The sequence below is a fragment of the Paramormyrops kingsleyae genome, chromosome 14, assembly GCF_048594095.1.
Source record: "Paramormyrops kingsleyae isolate MSU_618 chromosome 14, PKINGS_0.4, whole genome shotgun sequence".
Lineage (NCBI taxonomy): Eukaryota > Metazoa > Chordata > Actinopteri > Osteoglossiformes > Mormyridae > Paramormyrops > Paramormyrops kingsleyae.
Genome location: NC_132810.1, coordinates 27607336 through 27625454, shown reverse-complemented (window position 1 = coordinate 27625454; position 18119 = coordinate 27607336). Strand labels below are relative to the sequence as shown.

Sequence of the window (18119 nt, the reverse complement as noted above, 5' to 3'; positions counted from 1 at the left end):
TAGTTAAAACAATAAAGTGCCGATAGTAATTATTGAATGTTGCATGTTATGAAAGCAAATTGGTGTAACCTCACTTCATTTATTGTACAAAGCATCCATCCATCCATTTTCTACTGCTTATCCAGGGTCAGGTTGCATGGGCAGCAGTCTAAGCAGGGATGCCCAGACCTCCCTCTCACCAGCCACCACCTCCAGCTCCACCGGGGGAATACTAAGGCATTCCCAGGCCAGCTGAGATATATAATCTCTCCAGCATGTCCTGGTTCTTCCTCGGGGCCTTCTCCAGGTTAGACATGCCCAAAACACCTGCCGAGGGAGCTGTCCAGGAGGCATCCTAGATAGATGCCTGAACTACCTCAACTGGCTCCTTTTGATGCAGAGGAGCTGCCGCTCTACTTTACGCACCTCCTGAATGTCCAGGCTCCTCACCCTCTCTCTAAGGCTGAGCCCAGACACCTATCGGAGGAAAACTAATTTCTGCCGCTTGTATTCACAATCTCATTCTTTCAATCACTACCCAATGCTCATTACCATAGGTGAGGGCAGGAATGAAGCTCGACCGGTAAACCAAAAGCTTTGCCTTCCAGCTCAGCTCCCTCTTTGCCCAAGAGAACAGTACAGCATCAGCCTTATTGACAACACTGCACCAATCCATCTACCAATCTCCCACCTTCCCTCACTCATGAACAAAAGATAAACAGAATGATTGTGCAAGATTTTATTTTGTCATTTTCATTAAAGGAGCATGAAAGCTGAAGCATTGAACTGCTAATGTTTTACACTAGAGAAGGCAAAAAAGTACCACATGAAAATACCTACAATGCATAAAACTATAAAATATCTTTTACCAAGAGAAACAAGTCAGTCTGATAAGATACATCTCCTCAGTTCTTAGAGCTAGAAATTTAATTAAGCAGAAACAAAGTATGTGCTTCCATATTAAAAATGCTGGCCTAACCTTGGGACAGGCCAGGAAAGCTACTGGCTACTACTGCATCAAAAGAAAGGAAAAGCAGCTACTCATGAACCTTGCAGATGCCTTTCTTCGGCACTCAGGCCTCAGCCAGTCCTGTAATTGAAAGTCACAATGTCAGAGGGGAAGCTGTCCTTCAGCATGATGCCTCTGTCTCGATGGCAGTCCAGCTCTTCAATAAAGCCATGCCAGTAGATAACCAATCCTGGGCCAAACCTGAGGAAGACAGAGTAAAATCAAATAGGAACTAATATTAGACATTAGTTTGGAAATACACTTACAAATCACACCAACACTAAAATGTTTAAATATAAGTCAGGCTATAGGCACCTATGTGGGAGAATCATAAGAAGGAAAGGTCATCATACTAGATTTGGGTACAACCTATTGTGGTGTAATTTATGGAGGGTATGACATAAATTTTTTCAAGCAATGTATCTTAAATTGCAGCAGCCAGTATTAAAAGCCTGACAGAACAAACTAGTCTGCCGACCAAATGCAAAGTCACACACTGATAAACCGTATTAAAACAGGTTCATATATTGGTAATCATAATTGGATCAGTCCAAGTTATTTATCCATGTTTGCAAAGTTTGAAAAAGATCCATCAAATACATGTTATTTGTGGTGCACCGGTCTCCCTGAGTATTACAGTTCCAATGAAAACTATTATGCCTTATCTGAAAGCCAGATAACCAATGCTCATATTTTTAGAAACAATTCATTGTGAAAGCATTTCAAGGAGAAAGGCACCATGGATGTCATATTTGTGGAGTGATACACTACTGGAATAATGAGTATTATTATGTTTTCCTGATTTTAAATCGATTTTATAAATAAAACTGGACCACAATAGTCCCTCTAACTGTTTTCATTTTGATGACATCATACCTGTTCCAATAACTCCAGAACTGCTCATTCAGGTAATTCTGGTGGCTGTGATCATCCCCAAAAGAAGCTTTGCTCTCGATCCAGTGAACTATCCGACCCTCAACAGCTGCAAGTTCACAAACAGTCAACGCACCTGTTAGGCACATTTCAAACAAACTTCCATGTTAAACAAGTAAAATGCACTAAATTGACTGTTGTATTGTAACTGAGCTCAGAAGCTCAGAGCCCTGTGTGTTCACCATGGGACTATCAATGTGAAAGTTCAGGAGCTACTGTGGATTCCTGTAAGAAGCCAGGTGCTTTGGTACCATGTAGCGTTTTGGTCCAACTTTTCCCTGGCTGAATTATACCATGTATTTTTTCCTACTTATACCACTCACTTGTTGTTACTTAAAATTCATAACATTTGCAGTTTTGGACAGTTGGGACATATGAGTTTGCAGAGAAAATATACCGAGGTTCAAGCACCCCCTACATGATCGAGAACCCACGCGGTTGGCACTGGCCAGGGCCTACCAAGAAGCAAAAATGCTTTTCTGAAACATGTCTAAATGCAGGTGAGAAGACAGGCAGTGTACTGCAGGCCTGTGTGTATGATGTGTGTCCTATGTGCCGTTTGTTTTGTGTGATCTTTTTTGGTTTTTTGTGTCCTTTTTGTTTCAGCATGCAACATGCTTAGAGGCCGGTTATGACTCATATCCAGAGAATTTTGCCTTCCTCCTTTCATATCAGTGCGTATATCAGGCAAACATGCAAACAATGAATCTGTATCACTTTACACATTGCTCTAAATCACCTGGAAATGAAGGGTGCCTACATTAGAATGCTAGTCCTTGACTAGTTTATGCGTTCAAAACAATCATACACAATATGATGGCCACTAAACTCCTCAGTCTAGGCCTAAACAAAAATATATGCAACTGGAAGACAGAGCTCCCGAACAACTGTCAGGGGAGAAAAGCACTCCCACTCCATTCTGACCCTGAGCACAGGGGCACCATAAAGATGCATGCTCAGTCCCCTCCTCTATGGCCTGTTCACCTACAATTTTGTTCCTGTCCACATATCGAACATCATCAACTTTGGGGAAGACACCACAGTTATTGACCTGATCACAAACGATGGTGATATAACTTACAGGGAGGAGGTGCAAAATCTGGTGCAGTAGTACTAGTACAACACCAAAAAGACAAATTAATTAATCAGAATTCAGAAAGATTTGTAAAAGAGAACACACAATGAAAACTGATCAGAGTAGATCCAGAGGAAAGAGTGGCCAGCTTTAAAATTTCTGGGTGCAAACCAGTGTTACAATAATTGTGTTTTTTTTTGTTTTCTTTAAGTGTAATTCACTTTTATTCATTTAAAATCCAGCTTAGATTTAGTTAGTTTTCAGCATGGTTTTTAGTTTATATTACTTTATTTCAATGACATATTTCTATTTAGTTTTAGCTGCCCTTCGTAACTGATTCTGTTCATAATTTTTACGGATCGATTCAAGGGGTGGAGGGTGTCCAGGACAGTCCAGGTCAATGATCTCAGGATCAACTTTTTGCTTTTTGCAGATGATGTGGTCCAGATGGCTTCCAGCTGTGACCTCCAGTGAGATCTGGATGGTTTGAGACTGAGTGCAAAGAGCTGGGATAAGAATCAGTACTTCCAAGTCTGAGGTCATGGTTCTCAATCAGAAAAGGGTGGATTGCCCCCTCTAGGTTGGGGATGAGTTACTGCCACAAGGGGAGAATATCTTGGGTCTTGTTTATGAGTGAGGGAATGCAGTGGAATATTGACAGGTAGATTGGTGCAGCATCAGCAGTTATATGGGCATTGTATTGGTTTGTCGTGGGGAAGAGACAGCTGAGTTGGAAGGTGACACTTTCAATTTACCAGTTGACCTACACCATATTGCCAAAGGTATTGGGACACCTGCCTTTACATACACATGAACTTTAATGGTATCCCATTCTTAATACATAGGCTTTAATATGGAGTTGGCCCACAAGGTTTAAGAGTGTGTTTATGGAAATTTTTGACCATTCTTCCAGGAGAGCATTTGTGAGGTCAGGCACTGATGTTGGACGAGAAGGCCTGGCTCGCAGTCTTCTCTAATTCATCCCAAAGGTGATCTATCGGGTTGAGGTCAGGGCTCTGTGCAGGTCAGTCAAGTTCCTCCACAACAGACTCGCTCATCCATGTCCTTATGGACCTTGCTTTGTGCACTGGTGTGGGGTTATGTTGGAAGAGGAAGGGGTCATCCCCAAACTGTTCCCATAAAGTTGGGAGCATGAAATTATCCAAAATGGCTTTGAATGCTGCAGCATTAAGAGTTTCTTTCCCTAGAAATAAGGGGCTAAGCCCAACCACTAAAAAACAACCCTACACCATAATCCCCCCTCCACGAAACTTTATACTTGTCACAACGCAGTACCATTCTCCTGGCAACCGTCAAACCCAGACTCATCCTTCGGATTGGCAGATAGATAACTGTGATGTGTCACTTCAGAGAACATGTCTCCACTGCTCTAGAGTCCAGTGGCAGTGTGCTTTACACCACTGCATCCAATGCTTTGCATTGTACTTCGTGATTTAAGACTTGGATGCAGCTGCTCGGTCATGGAAACCCATTCCATGAAGTTCTCTACACACTGTTCTTGTTCTCTACAAATTTGGAGGTCTGTAGCTATTGACTCTATAGACTCTATAGTGACTTCTGCACACTATGTGCCTCAGCTTGCACTGTCCCTGTTCTGGGGACATATTCCACAGGTGGCCTCCTATCACTTGAATTCACATGTACACTGCTCAAAAAAATTAAAAGGAATACTTTTTAATTAGAATATAGCATCAAGTCAATTAAACTTCTTGGACATTGATCTGGTCAGTTAAGTAGCAGAGGGGGTTGTTAATCAGTTTCAGCTGCTTTGGTGTTAATGAAATTAACATCGGGTACACTAGAGGGGCAACAATGAGATGACTCCCAAAACATAAATGATTTAACAAGTGGAGACCACTGACATTTTCCCTCCTCATCTTTTCTGACTGTTTCACTAGTTTTGCATTTGGCTACGGTCAGTGTCACTACTGGTAGCATGAAGAGATACCTGGACCCTGGGAAGATGGTGGCGCAGGAGGTAGTGCTGTCGTTCGGCAACCAGAGGGTTGCCGGTTCGAGCCCTGGGTCCTCCCGACCCCATCGAAGTGTCCTTCAGCAAGACACTGAACCCCAAAATGCTCCCGGTGTTCAGGTTGGCGCCTTGCATGGCAGCCTTCGCCACTGGTGTGTGAATGTAAAGCGCTTTGAGTACTCGTAGGAGTAGAAAAGCGCTATATAAATGCAGTCCATTTACACAGGTAAGTCCACAGGTAGTCCAACTCCTCCAGGACGGTGCATTTGCTATCGATTACTAGAATTTGCCAGTGGCACCCTATGCTTTTCACACCCTGAGCACAAGTGACAGACGTGGCAAAGGGTCTGGAGAAGCTGTGGAGAACGTTATGCTGCGTGTAACATTGTTTAGCATGACTGGTTTGGTTGTGGGTCAGTGATGGTCTAGGGAGGCATATCCAGGAGGGATGCACAGACCTCTACAGGCAAGACAACGGCACCTTGACTGCCATTAGGTATCAGGATGAAATCCTTGGACCCGTTGTCAGACCCTACGCTGGTGCAGTGGTTCCTATGTTCCTCCTGGTGCACGACAATGCCTCATGTGGCGAGTATGCAAGGAGTTCCTGGAAGATGAAGGAATTGATACAATTGACTAGCCCCCACGCTAGCCTGACCTAAATCTAATAGAACACCTCTGGCACATTGTGTTTCAGTCCATCTGATGCCACCAGGTTGCACCTCAGACTGTCCAGGAGCTCAGTGATGCCCTGGTCCAGATCTGGGAGGAGATCCCCCAGGACACCGTCCATCGTCTCATTAGAAGGATGCCCTGACGTTATCAGGCATGCATATAAGCATGTGAAGCCATACAAACTATACTACTGAGTACAATCTTGAGATGCTGCAATGAAATTTTGGCAAAATGGACTAGCCTCCCACATCTTTTTTTCACATTGATTCTTGGGGTGTCTTTGAATTCAGCCCTCTGTAGGTTGATCATTTGCATTTCCATCAAACAATGTGGCATCCTTTCGTTCCTAACACATTACCCGGTCCATAGATATCCAGCATGATTTTTTCCCCCATTACAATCTGATGTGATATATATATATGTGTGTGTGTCTATATATACACTCACCTAAAGGATTATTAGGAACACCATATTAATACGGTGTTTGACCCCCTTTCGCCTTCAGAACTGCCTTAATTCTACGTGGCATTGATTCAACAAGGTTCTGAAAGCATTCTTTAGAAATGTTGGCCCATATTGATAGGATAGCATCTTGCAGTTGATGGAGATTTGTGGGATGCACATCCAGGGCACGAAGCTCCCGTTCCACCACATCCCAAAGATGCTCTATTGGGTTGAGATCTGGTGACTGTGGGGGCCATTTTAGTACAGTGAACTCATTGTCATGTTCAAGAAACCAATTTGAAATGATTCGAGCTTTGTGACATGGTGCATTATCCTGCTGGAAGTAGCCATCAGAGGATGGGTACATGGTGGTCATAAAGGCATGGACATGGTCAGAAACAATGCTCAGGTAGGCCATGGAATTTAAACGATGCTCAATTGGCACTAAGGGGCCTAAAGTGTGCCAAGAAAACATCCCCCACACCATTACACCACCACCACCAGCCTGCACAGTGGTAACAAGGCATGATGGATCCATGTTCTCATTCTGTTTACGCCAAATTCTGACTCTACCATTTGAATGTCTCAACAGAAATCGAGACTCATCAGACCAGGGGACACTTTTTTCCAGTCTTCAACTGTCCAATTTTGGTGAGCTCGTGCAAATTGTAGCCTCTTTTTCCTATTTGTAGTGGAGATGAGTGGTACCCGCTGATAGAAGAGTGGTTGCTCTCAGCTTGAATCAGTCGGCCCATTCTCCTCTGACCTCTAGCATCAACAAGGCATTTTCGCCCACAGGACTGCCGCATACTGGATGTTTTTCCCTTTGCACACCATTCTTTGTAAACCCTAGAAATGGTTGTGCGCGAAAATCCCAGTAACTGAGCAGATTGTGAAATACTCAGACCAGCCCGTCTGGCACCAACAACCATGTCACGCTCAAAATTGCTTAAATCACCTACAGTTGTGCTCAAAAGTTTACATACCCTGGCAGAATTTGTGATGTTTTGGCCATTTTTCAGAGAATATGAATGATAACACAATAACCTCTCTGTCACTCGTGGTTAGTGGTTGGGTGAAGCCATTTATTATCAAACAATTGTGTTTGCCTTTTTTACATCATAATGACAACAGAAAATACCCAAATGACCCCGATCAAAAGTTTACATACCCTGGAAATTTTGGCATGATAACAGACACAGGTTGACACACACAGGTGTAAATGACTACTAAAGGTAACCATCCTCACCTGTGATCTGTTTGCTTGTAATTAGTGGGTGTGTATAAAAAGTCAGTGAGTTTCTAGGCTCCTGACATGAGTCATCCAGTGTTGCACTGATTTTTGTTGGATTCCGAGCCATGGGGAAAGCAAAAGAATTATCAAAGGATCTGCGGGAGAAGGTTGTTGAACTTCATAAAACAGGAAAAGGATATAAAAAGATTTCCAAGCAATTAAGAATGCCAGTCAGCAGTGTTCAGACCCTAATTAAGAAGTGGAAAATGAGGGATTCTGTTGAAACCAAACCACGATCAGGTAGACCAACAAAACTTTCAGCCACAACTGCCAGGAAAATTGTTCGGGATGCAAAGAAAAACCCACAAATAACTTCAGCTGACATACAGGAGTCTCTGAAAAAAAGTTGTGTGGATGTATCAAGATGCACAATAAGGAGGCACTTGAAGAAAAATGGGCTGCATGGTCGAGTGGCCAGAAGAAAGCCATTACTGCGCAAATGCCACAAAATAGCTCGCTTACAATATGCCAAACAGCACCGAGACAAGCCTCAAAACTTCTGGAACAAAGTTATTTGGAGTGATGAGACTAAAATTTAACTTTTTGGCCACAACCATAAACGTTACATTTGGAGAGGACTCAACAATGCCCATGATGAAAAGTACACCATCCCTACTGTGAAACAAGAAGGTGGATCGCTGATGTTTTGGGGGTGTGTGAGCTACACAGGCACAGGGAACTTGGCCAGAATTGATGGCAAGATGAATGCAGCACATTATCAGAAAATACTGGAGGAACATTTGCACTCATCAGCTCGGAAGCTGCGCATGGGACGCTCTTGGACATTCCAACATGACAACGATCCAAAGCACAAGGCCAAGTCAACTTGTCAATGGCTACAGCAGAAAAAAGTGAAGGTTCTGGAATGGCCATCTCAGTCTCCTGACCTCAATATCATTGAGCCACTTTGGGGAGATCTCAAACGTGCAGTTCATGCAAGACAGCCCAAGAATGTACAGGAACTGGAGACATTTTGCCAAGAAGAATGGGCAGCTTTACCATCTGAGAAGACAAAGTGTCTCATCCACAACTATCACAAAAGACTTCAGGCTGTCATTGATGCTAAAGGAGGCAATACAAGGTATTAAGAACTAGGGTATGTAAACTTTTGATCGGGGTCATTTGGGTATTTTCTGTTGTCATTATGATGTAAAAAAGGCAAACACAATTGTTTAATAATAAATGGCTTCACCCAACCACTAACCACGAGTGACAGAGAGGTTATTGTGTTATCATTCATATTCTCTGAAAAATGGCCAAAACATCACAAATTCTGCCAGGGTATGTAAACTTTTGAGCACAACTGTATCTTTCCCATTCTGACATTCAGTTTGGAGTTCAGGAGATTGTCTTGACCAGGACCACACCCCTAAATGCATTGAAGCAACTGCCATGTGATTGGTTGATTAGATAATTGCATTAATGAGAAATTGAACAGGTGTTCCTAATAATCCTTTAGGTGAGTGTGTGTGTGTGTATGTATATATATATATATATATATATATATATATATATATATATATATATACACATATACACACACACACACATATATACACACACACACACACACACACACACATACATATATTATATATATATTAGACCTGTCAAAATTAACGGGTTGACGAGGGTTAATCCATCATCATGATTAGTCCGATAAAAAAATTAAACGCAAATAACCCATCTGCAGCGCAGAATGACTGAAAATCCCTGAAATGTCTGTCAACCCATTTCGGGCAGTTTTGGTGCGTTCCATTTGCCCTGGGAACTCGGATTCCGGAAGTGAAGGCATGTACGGTCCCGTTTATCAGAGATCCGAGAAAATACCTCGGAGCAGCACAGAGGATCCCAAGTTCAGAATCCAAGATGGCTGTGTCCTTTATCAACAGAAGGGAAAGTTGTAGTTTTATACTGTTTAAGCACTACTTCTCATTTGTGGCTCATTAAATCGGTCGCACACACTATGCCGTCCAACTTATCTGTGGATGTGCTGCTACGGAGTTTTATACATAAAGCATCGCGCGTAATGTGTTATCAACTGATATAGCTAACAATGGCAATTAACCGGGCTAGAATTTCATGATTAGTCGGATTATTTGTTAGATTTCCGGTAGTTTGGGCTAATTGTAAGTGAACGAAGATAAAGACCATTTAAACTGAGGTACCTTAAATCCGACAAGTTGTCCGGCTAAGCAAAAAATCTTGCTTTTTGATATTATGGGTCCATGGTATTGCACTTCTGTGGCAGATGGAATGCATCCGACTTGTGTTCAAGATGTTCAATTAACATGTTAAGTGCATATATATTCCCTTTTTTCTTGAGTGTTTGCTCATGCAAAATGAAATGTGATTAATATATATTAAAAGTTAATATTTAATCGTGATATATATATATATATATATATATATATATACACACACACACACACACACACACACACACACACACACACACACACACACACACACACACACATATACACACACACAATTTTTTTGTCTGGAGAAGTATGTATTAATACCTTCAGCAGGGCATTCAAACACTGAAGACCTACCTATAGGGACCTCCAAAATGATATCAGGTGTCTTGTCATAGCCTTTGGCTCGAAGCTGGTTTTCATCTGAGGGAAAACATTTTTGGAAACTTAGCGGTGACAAAAATTTTTAATATGGTACATTTGCTCTTCCCAGTTCTGCTAACATACAGTTGACTGTAGCTAAAATAATAAGAGCAGTAGCACAGCAGGCATGATCTTGACCATGTTCATACTCAAACACCTATCCTCCACTCATAATGCAAATTCCATTTCTGACCTTCAAATCAAATTTCAACCATGTTCAACTAACAAGGTGCGAAACTGGGTTTAGCAATGGATACTGGATAAAATCAGCTCTAATACCTGAAATGCCACAGACATTTATTCACAATTATAATCATAATGCAGAACATACAGCTACATACATCACAAATTACAGTTTACCACTTCCACAGCCTATGAGAGCTAACTTGGAAGAAAACACTTTGTTGTGAAAAGATTAAGACTCTAAATAATAGAAATAGTCATTTAACATGCCTTTTTTGCATTTAATAAAATTTTTAAAATAAATGTACTCTTGTGATTATTGATCGCAGATTGGATAACATCACGGAGAAGCTCACGGCTCTGCAAAGGATTTTGGATGGCGGAGACCAGCGTGGACATTAGAGGAGCTGCGAAATTATAGCTTCTCGCCCGAAAACCCAAACAACCCTATTCTATCTGCTTTTGACTCCCCCATAATTAGCACTGGCCTTGGCCAAGGCCACTGCTGAATTCAACAACTCCCCCGGAAGAACAAGGCAGTGAGACACTCTTGCATTCCTCTCCCCCAATCCCAAGGGCACCCTCCCCCCATCCCACACCTTCGCCGCCCCCACGCCGCCAGCGTGAACAGGCGGGTCTGTGACCAGCGCCTCTGGCTGCAAGACTGGATGGCTGTTTGTTTATGCTGGACTACCTCCACCTCCCCATTTCCCTCCCCTGCAGCAAGTCACGACTTTTTATGATGTAAGGTGTAGTGACTATGTGCTTATGTTGCTGAGGTGTTTTTTTCTGTTCCTACATTGTACTCCCTGCTGGGGGGCTGTTTTTTTATTCTCCTCCTCTCTCCTCATGTAATTCTGTTTTCTCTGTTCTTCCTATATCCCCCATCTTCCTGACCTGTCTACCCCCTATAATGTGATGTTTGTATATGTATGGTTGGGTTGATGGCCAGTTTTTCGCTGGTACTTGTAACTAGTGACATGGTATTGCAACAGCAATAAAGGGTTTTCATCATCATCAAGTTCTGGCTTACCTAAAAAGGACAGGTTTTTCTCTCTCAGCTTATTGTGAAGCAGCATCTCATGTTCGTGGCCAATGGCACTACAGGTACACATTAAGGAGAGCTCCACAGCAATGGTCGCCAACATGTTGCCCGTGAGCCAGCACACTTGTGTACAATATGATATCAAATACAAAGTCCCACAGATTTTTTTCTTTGTAGAAGTAGCTCTCACTGTAGATAAGTTTGGAAACTTCTATAATACACTAGATGAATAAAGTTCAGTAATAAACATTCTGCTTTTTAAAGAAAATAATCTTGGAATTATTTGGATTTAACTGTTGATAAAAACACAAATTGATAGTTAAAAAGGAAAGGGTAGTAAATGATAAAGCGTAGATAAAGCAAATTAGCGTAGATGCACACTTAATGCCATCTATTCATGCAGATGAAGGAGGGCATAGAAAGAATGGTCTTTAGTCGTCTTTACCCTCTGTATACACCAAAAAGCCAAAATATCATGAGCACTTGCTGGTTCTTTGTGTGCCGACAAAACAGCTGTGACCCACCGAGGCATGGATGTCAAGGCACCAAGATGTCAGCAACAGATCCTTTAAGTCTTTAAGTTAAGAGGTGGAACTGGCACGGATGGGACTTGCTGTTCCAGCACATCCCAGAGATACTGGATAGGATTTGGATCTGTGGAATTTGGCGGCCATGGTAACACCTTGAGATCTTTATCATATACCACAAACCATTCCTAAACAGTATGTGCAGTGTGGCAGGGCACATTATCCTGCTGAGAGGGGTAAGCATGGGCACTTTAATTGGTCGGTGACTACGCAGCCCCATATGCAACAAGGTGCAATGTACATTGTGTTGTGACACAGTCATTCCATGTATAGCATTAAAATTTTCTGTCAGTTCTGCCACAGTAGTCTTGTTGCTCCATACCAGGCAGGACTGCCTCCATAGCCCCCAAGAATCAAGAAGCCGTGGGCGCCCAACAGTCTGTCGCCAGTTCATGGTTTTTTCCTCCTCAGATTACTGTCAGTAGGTACTCACCATCACTGAGCAGCACCCCACCAAGCCTTGCCAGTTCTGAGATGTGCTGACTCAGTAATCTGCCATTTAATATATTCCAAATCTTGATTAGTGCGCTGTTCTGAGATAATCACCATTATTCACAATATTGCAAATGTGGGTGGTCATAATGTTTTAGCTCTTTGGAATATACTTCAGTACAAGTTACACAATATCAGGCAACCCGACGGTGAATACATAAATAATAGGAAAGTGCATCTCCATCACTGAGGCTAATGCGATACACATTTCGATGCAACGATCTGATACATTAAAAATACATATGAAGCAACTACAAATGAGAAATGTTACCATAGTGGCTATTCAGAATTGGATATCAGTGCTAACCTCAGTCTGTTCCCAACACCATGTTCGAACACAAGGGTACACCTGGCACCAGAGCATGCTAGGTCACAGCTTGATGATTGATTTTATAATTGTATTTTCAGATTTGCGTCCGCATGTTTTGGACACTCGGATGAAAGAAGAACTGAACTGTCAACTGACTGCCAACTAGCAAGTTGGATCCGATGGTGGGGGAAGATGCTCGAAAGACCTGGGAGACCCAAATGCATAGTGAGGGTGTGCTGGGAGCATCTGGCAGAGGTTCCTGTCCAGGAGAACTACAACTCACAGATCCGGCAGAACTTCTCTTGTGCCAAGGGAATCAGGGGATATCGAGCCTGAATGAGCCATGTTTTGAGATTGCATTGCTGAAGCAGCTGAGTGGAGCTGTGGCGATATGGTGGTTGGTGCCTGTCATGGTGACAATCCCTGAACCCGGGGGTGAACATCAGTGGAAAAAGGCAGACGTCAGGTTGAAGGAGGAGGCCTTCAGAGCTTGGTTAGCTTGTAGGACTCCTGAAGCAGCGGACATTTACCGGCCAGCCAAGTGGAAAGTGGTTTTAGCAGTTACTGAAGCAGAAACTCGGGTGTGGGAGGAATTTGGTGAGGCCAAGGAAAACGACTTTTGATTAGCCTCAAAAAGACTCTGACAAACTGTCAGGTGACTCAGAAGGGGGAAGCAGGGTTTTACCCATGCTGTTTAAGGCAGGGCTGGTGAACTGTAGACCTCAACTGGGGATACAGTAAGGTGGTGGAAGGAGTATTTCAAGGACCTCCTGAATCCCACTGATATGCCTTCCTTGGAGGAAGTAGAGCTGGAAGATTCAGAGAAGGATTCAGCTATCTCTAGGGCTGAGGTCACTGAAGTAGTCAAAAAACTCTTCGTGATAAGGCTCTGCAAGTGGATGAGGTCCACCCTGAGTTCATGAAAGCTCTTGATGCTGCTGGGGTGTCTTGGCTGATACTCCTATTCAGCATTGCATGGAGGTTGGGGACAGTACTTTTGGATTAGCAGACTGGGGTGCTGGTACCAATCTTTAAGAAAGGGGCCCAATTCTAACTTTTCAGGGGCATCACACTATGTCTTGGACAGGAGGGACCACCCATTATTCAAACCTCGATTCTAGGAAGAAAAACATGGATTCTGTCCTAGTCACAGAACACTTGGAGTCCGGTGGGGGTGCTTTGGGAGTGTGGGGTCCGGTGTTACAGGCTATCTGGTTCCTGTATAACCAGAGCAAGAATTTGGTTAACATTGTCAGTTCGTTGCCGGGGAGGGGAATGTGTTGGATTCAGCTAGGGCTGCCCTTTGTCACTGATTCTACTGAAAACTTTCTAAGTGTAGCCAAGGGGTGGAAGGTATCCTGTTCAATGGCCTCAGGATCGCATCCTTACATTTTCAGATGATGTGATATCCATGACAGAGAACATTGTACCATTGTAAAAAGAGCTGTGCCAGAAGACAAAACTATCCACTTACTGGTCAATATACATTCCTACCCTTACGTATGGAATGAGATCACAGATACAAGTGACAGAAATTAGTTTCCTTCACATGGTGTCTGGGCTCAACCAAAGAGATATGGTAAGGAGCTCAGACATTCAGGATAATCTCAAAGTGGAATCTCTGCTCCTCTGTATTGAAAGGAGCCAGTTGAGGTGGTTTGGGCATCTATCAAAGATGCCTCCTAGACGTCTCCCTGAGGGAGGTGTTTCGAGCATGTCCAACCAGGAGAAGACCTTGGTACAGACCTAGGACACGCTAGAGAGAGAATAAATCTCTTGGCTGGCCTGGGAACACCTTGGTATCTCCCTGTTGGACCTGGAGGAGGTCACTGGTGAGAGGGAGGTCTGGGCATCCCTGATTAGACTGCTGCCCCCATGACCCAATGCCAGATAAGTTGCAGATAATGGATGGATGGATATGATTCATCCCTATTGAAATGAAGGGCCATTTGATGCAATATGATGCATTACCAGATACGTCTCTAACTTGTACAAAACTTAGACGAGAGACTTGATGAGAATTGGCTACTGATAGCAATTGCATCATGAACTTTAATTCCAGTACACTGATGCTAATTTGTGAATCATTCCATCTCTAATAAATAATATCAGAGTACATAAAATATTTCCCACTTAAACCTAGTGTATGGTTCAGAGCATTAAGCCTCTGTGCTTGTGATCAAACCCTGGACTCAGCAGAATAGTCACATGTCTTTTGGACCATTCAGCAAGGCCCCTAGCCCCCAGATGCTGGCTGACCCACAAACTTGCTGTCACCTGTATGTGTCTCATGGAGGGCAAGATGGGGTAGACAAAAAGAAAATTTCCCCACAAGGATGAATAAAGTATCGCTATCAAATTCTGTTACTGAGAACCCTCATATTTTGAATCCTAGTGTGTTAAAATGCTCTTTTGTCAGACATAATGCTCTGAGGGCTACAATTCTGAATGCATGGTATACAATAACTACCTACTTCAATCTGAGGCATATTCTGTGTACCTTTCACCTCAGAAAAAAATGATGAAACATTTAAGTAGGGCTGAACGATTTGGGGAAAATATCTAATCGCGATTTTTCTGACAGACATTACGATTTGATTTGCGATATAATTTTGTCAAGCTTCAGTTGAATATTCAGTGTGTAGTAAATTTAAAACATATGATGCCGCATTACCACATGAGATACCATCAAAATATTAACTGGTCTATATTCTAATGCAAGGATGAGAATTTAAAGATGTGGTGTGTTAAGTTAAATAATGTAATAATGAACAAATGCAGCAAAAAGAAAAACAATAGCGATCTTGCGCGGTAACGCTTATTACCCCCTTAACACTAGAACCGCCTTTCCCACACCAGTGAACAAGAACTACTTCGGTGTATGCAGCCGTTTTGTTTGTGCTAATGTGTTATTAGTGTTAATAACAGCAGCAAAAAGCTGCAATGTTCATAACAGTGGCTGTTCTGTCATGAAACTGTAAAGCTGGAAAATTTTCAAACATAGTATACATTTTATAAAATGACGAATAGATAAATGTAGTTTATTGGTGGACATGTTGGTCTACGTTTCCGCTTTTTAACAACTGTATAAAGTTATTTTTTATACAAATCAATTCAGGGGAAACAAAAAATGTATGTGTTCAGGGTTGCAAACTTTCACGGGTTTGGGTAACACACTTTCAAACTCTCACGCAAGAAATCTTATGGCAAATCTAAATTATTCCATTATGAACTTAGACTTAGCTGCATCAAAAAAGTTAGGGCAGTTTGCAAACCCTACAGACCATTTACATGGTAATAAAACTCTTACATACGCGTAAACGTATATGCAGACTCATCTCAAACAGAAAGCCTCATTCCTGGCAGCTGACCAAAGATTCGACTGAAGCGGCTTATCATTCCATGGCCTTGTTGCTCTGACAAATATAAAACGAAAGAGAAAACATTATATGTGTCATTTTTTTTAAATCTTTTTTAAATAAGACCATGCCCATATCCAACTGTAATAACGATTAAAGTGATCTGTTCTTTTAGTATTTGTGTTAAAGCGAGGCGTTCATTTTATTACTGTTGTGGTATTAAGATTAATTTCACAAGATTAATCTATGGAAATCAATACTTAAATCAATGAGCACAAAAACATATGACATAAAAACGACTGTATTATGGATTTTACGGCATTTCTGGGGGTCACAGACTTTGCAGCTGTGAGGATTACCGTCCGTCTCATTGTTGTTTTGATGGGTTATATGCTAATGTAATTTTCCATTAACAAAAACAAAAGGTGTGATATGCTGAAGTATATTGCAGCTGGTGTTTAAAAGGAGGTCGCCGGTTCTATTGATGATAGGACCTTTCTGAAACTATCTCGGACCATGAAATAGGAAGGCAATTCACTTATAGATCGGTAGCGGAATCACTATTTTTTCCGCACCGCGAATGCAACATTTTTTTCGGGTTTCATGTGTTCGTGTGACCCGCATGAAATGTGTGGTCACATTTTTGGGTTAAATTAATATAATATGATGTTCTGTTTTAGAAATGTATTTAAGAGAAATAAAAAAAAGGGAGAGTTCTAAATAACCAAGGCAAATAAGTCCGCCAAGGCTTTTAGGAAAAAAAAGAAATAGTACCGTATATTCCATGATGAACGGAAGGGAGTTCGCGGTAACGGGACTGCTGTATGACGTAGCGGACGTAAGCTTGCCATTCTGGCAAGATCGACCCGGCGAACAGCAGCAAGTCTCCTTCGCGTCTTTCTTTATCCTTTTTTACAGGACAAAATCTGCGTGCGCGCCCACCGTGTCCGGGGGCCTGCTACATTTGCTGTTTGTGGGCGTGTACTGCAGGCCACGTCTGATTGGTGAGCATGACTGTCACATAGGGAGCACGGTATGAATTTGGAAAACTATTCTGACAACAGTTTTAAACCCTGGGTCCGATGTGCTGTATAATGTACGTATGCCCTAAATCGCAGCCTTTGCGATTTGCTAATTGCGTTGTTTCAAATTGCGATTTCGATTTGAAATCGATCAATCGTTCAGCCCTACATTTAAGCATGACAAATCAAATGAAGCAAGCTGCATCTCATTTCATTACTCATCCATTCATGCTGTTAAAGGATACTGTTTGATAGAATCCACCCATGGGCCATAACAGCAGTCATTTATAGTGCTCTGAAATGGAAACATTTCACAAGGGAATATGACAATTACATCATCATCATCATCATCATCTTCATTTCTGTGCCAACAGGAAAAATAAAATAAAAATGCAAGCATACTCAGAATATCATCTCTTGACCCCTCAAAATTATCTGGTGACAGTTTGAAAGCCACTGATGTGTTACAAGCTTAAAGTAAGGAACATAAGTATTTGAACACCCTGCGATTTTGCAAGTTCTCCCACTTAGAAATCATGGAGGGGTCTGAAATTCACATTGTAGGTGCATTCCCACCATGAGAGACAGCATTAAAAAAAAAAAAAAAAAAAAAAAAAATCAGGAAATCACATTGTATGATTTTTAAAGAATTTATTTGTATTGCATTGCTGCACATAAGTATTTGAACACCTGAGAAAATCAGTGTTAATATTTGGTACAGAAGCCTTTGTTTGCAATTACAGAGGTCAAACGAAAAGATTTTCTATTAGATTTAGGTCTGAAGACTGGCTAGGCCACTCCAGAACCTTGATATGCTTCTTACGGAGTCACTCCTTGGTTATCCTGGCTGTGTTGGAAGACCCAGCCACGACCCATCTTCAATGCTCTGACTGAGGGAAGGAGGTTTTTGCTCAAAATCTCACAATACATGGCCCCATTCATCCTCTTCTTAATACAGTGCAGTCATCCTGTCCCCTTTGCAGAAAAGCACCCACAAAGCATGATGTTTCCACCCTCATGCTTCACAGTAGGAATGGTGTTCTTGGGATGCAACTCCTCCTTTTTCCTCCAAACACGGCGAGTGAAGTTTAGACC

At 42.1% G+C, this 18119-nt stretch overlaps 1 protein-coding gene across 5 annotated transcripts in view; it reads right to left on the bottom strand.

Moving 5' to 3' along the window:
* Window positions 1-703: 703 nt before the first annotated feature.
* Window positions 704-18119, bottom strand: part of cdin1 (CDAN1 interacting nuclease 1) — a 32136-nt gene continuing 14720 nt past the window's right edge. For 4 of the 5 annotated variants that reach the window (XM_072698920.1, XM_072698917.1, XM_072698919.1 and 1 more), the window contains 5 exons: window positions 17270-17319; window positions 11243-11310; window positions 9961-10026; window positions 1865-1997; window positions 704-1189 (listed from right to left, as the gene is read on the bottom strand). In XM_072698920.1, the coding sequence (XP_072555021.1) occupies window positions 1060-1189; window positions 1865-1997; window positions 9961-10026; window positions 11243-11310; window positions 17270-17319 (447 nt within the window). In that variant the 3' untranslated portion in view covers window positions 704-1059. The remainder of the gene's footprint in view (window positions 1190-1864; window positions 1998-9960; window positions 10027-11242; window positions 11311-17269; window positions 17320-18119) is intronic. The other variant, XM_072698918.1, reaches the window with a different exon arrangement.